The following is a 2,197-nucleotide window of genomic DNA, read 5'->3' as shown; positions in this document are numbered from 1 at the left end:
GAACAGTTTGCATAACACCGCTATGAATTATGAACATAATATATCCTAAAGCATGATGGATTAACAGTATCAGGCAACATAAATATGCGCGATGGCATAGCAGACCAAGTATTTTGAACTAGCCTATTACAAGGCGCTTTAATGCCCAAAAAGAATAATTGTTTTCAGCAAGTGTGGCAGTACACAGAAGGCTAAACTGGCCTCCGGATCATGACTCGTCACCAGGCTGACTTGAAGGCTGTGGATCGTCTTGTGCTGGTGCATCCTCCTCCTCTCTACCCAGTGGCTAGAAGTCAATGGTTGCCAAATCGATTCCAGTTAAGGCTTGGAACACAGCTTCATCACTTATAAGGTTGGAGGGTTCAACATCAGGGGCATAGGTGTGCTTACGGATTGGCGGAATAAGATCTTCTACATCATGTGTTGGCGCGAGAAGTCTTTTATGATCAGAATCATAAACCGGCTGATAGTGAGAGAGATCTGTTTCTTCAGCCAATTTGCTCGCTAAAGGGCGCATTTCCTTTGTCAACCTTCGAAGATCATCATTGTTAAACTCCAAACCGTCCTCCTTTATGCCAGGATAGCCGCTGCCTATATTCGACGAGTCAAGATCTGGTATCCATGCCTTAACCCGGATTAGCGTAGCCAGCGCACCTGACCTTGCAGCTGATCTTTTTAACTCGTCCAACTGGGCAGGCATCATTGACAGCTTCTCAAGGGTTTCCTTTATCAAAGTTGGAGGCGGTTTGTTATGAGCAGCAGTGCAAATGTCCCGTTGGGCTTCGGAATATAACTGCTCTATAAGAGTATAGGCAGCCTTCAGCTTCATCCGCATGTCAGAGCCCAGATGGGTAATGCGAGTTCCTGTGTCATTGCGAGCATCAGTAAACTGGTAACTGATGAGATAATGTATGTTGAAAACTTCAGGTGAGGATACTTACCAAACACAGCAGCGGTCATGGCATTTATCTGTCGCTTTAAACCGGCCAGCTCTTCAGCCACCGGTTTAAGGGCTGCTTCTGCATCCTCAGCTCTCTTTTGCAACGCGGTCTTCTCTATGCCCCAATCCGCCCGCTCCGTCTTAAATGTTTCTTTCAGCTTCTCCATGGCTTCTAAGGCGCTGGTCAGTTCCTCTTTGGCTTTGGAGGTTTCTGCTTGCTGGGATTTAATATTTTCTTGGAGATCAGCGGTTTGGGCCTCCTTTTTGCTCAACTCAGCCTATACGAGACAGACATATCATGAGTTGGCAGTACATATTTGAAGTACCAAGCACATAACAAGTTATACTCTTGGCACTTGGGGGCTAATGCCTATTTGCTTGATTATCAGAAATTTTTTACAAGTCCCAAGAGCAATACAAGTATTATTCTTGGCACTTGGGGGCTAATGTCCATTTGCTCAAAGTAACATTGGTCGAAGTCCCGGTTCAGCTTGGAAAAATAAACTGGCCCTTGGAGACTACACAGGCGGAAGTTAAAAGATTACAATTCTAAAGTACCGGTTCATCTTAAAAAGATCAACCGGCCCTTGGAGGCTAAGCATGCAAAGTTGAGATATTACAAAGTCCTGGTTTAGATTGGCATCATAAATCGGCCCTTGGGGGCTACTGGAGTTGGTACTTGAAATTGGACATAAGAGAGAAACAGTTATGTAGTTACCTCATATCGCTCCTTCATCAGATTCACTAAACCGGCTTCATAGTCGCGGCTTGTGTATAGACGGTTTAAAAAACCAGAATGAAGTTCTTGGGCGTTGAGGTGGGCGTAGCTTGACAAGTCTGTGTTCCACTTGCCTTTGCCCATAGCAGAAAGCTCTTCCTTGGCACTATGTTTTGATAAAGAAACAAGATTGCCAGGAGTGGTGTGGCCAAAGCCAGTAATCATAATGTCATCTTCCTTGTCATCAGCAGCTTGCACTGGAGTTGACGATTTATTAGTAGCCTTAGCTGGACTTGACGGTTTATCATCAGTGCGGGCCGGGCTTGTCGGTTTATCAGCATGGCCTGTTGCATCAACTTCTACTTGCTCAACAACAAAGTCATGATCTTGAAGTGGTGGGTCATCAAGCATGGCGTCAGCATTTGTTCCTTCCGGTTCTGGAGTTCTCTCTGGTTCAATAACCACATTATCATCAGATGGTTTATTTACCCGAGCTTTCTTACTGGGTCTGGCCTTGGCTTTGAAAGGGAAACATATAA

At 45.1% G+C, this 2,197-nt stretch overlaps 1 protein-coding gene across 1 annotated transcript; it reads right to left on the bottom strand.

Annotated features, from left to right (window-relative positions):
- Nucleotides 1-286: 286 nt before the first annotated feature.
- Nucleotides 287-1,802, bottom strand: LOC147965770 (uncharacterized). Its single transcript, XM_087530598.1, has 3 exons — nt 1,659-1,802; nt 942-1,218; nt 287-864 (listed from the first exon to the last, which is right to left on the bottom strand). The coding sequence occupies exons 1-3, from the start codon at nt 1,800-1,802 to the stop codon at nt 287-289; spliced, it is 999 nt and encodes a 332-aa protein (XP_087386724.1).
- Between the last annotated feature and the right edge of the window lie 395 nt (nt 1,803-2,197).

This window comes from Triticum urartu, chromosome 6A, assembly GCF_056163025.1.
Source record: "Triticum urartu cultivar PI428250 chromosome 6A, HENAU_Tu73, whole genome shotgun sequence".
NCBI lineage: Eukaryota > Viridiplantae > Streptophyta > Magnoliopsida > Poales > Poaceae > Triticum > Triticum urartu.
The sequence above is the reverse complement of the archived record's forward strand: the minus strand, read 5'-3'. Positions and strand labels throughout refer to the sequence as shown.

Coding starts and splice junctions, on each gene's coding strand:
- LOC147965770 (XM_087530598.1), bottom strand. CDS start 1,802: ATGGGCAAAGGCAAGTGGAACACAGACTTGTCAAGCTACGCCCACCTC. Junction 1,219..1,658: donor TGATGAAGGAGCGATATGAG/GTAACTACATAA, acceptor TGTCTCGTATAG/GCTGAGTTGAGCAAAAAGGA. Junction 865..941: donor CATGACCGCTGCTGTGTTTG/GTAAGTATCCTC, acceptor GCAATGACACAG/GAACTCGCATTACCCATCTG.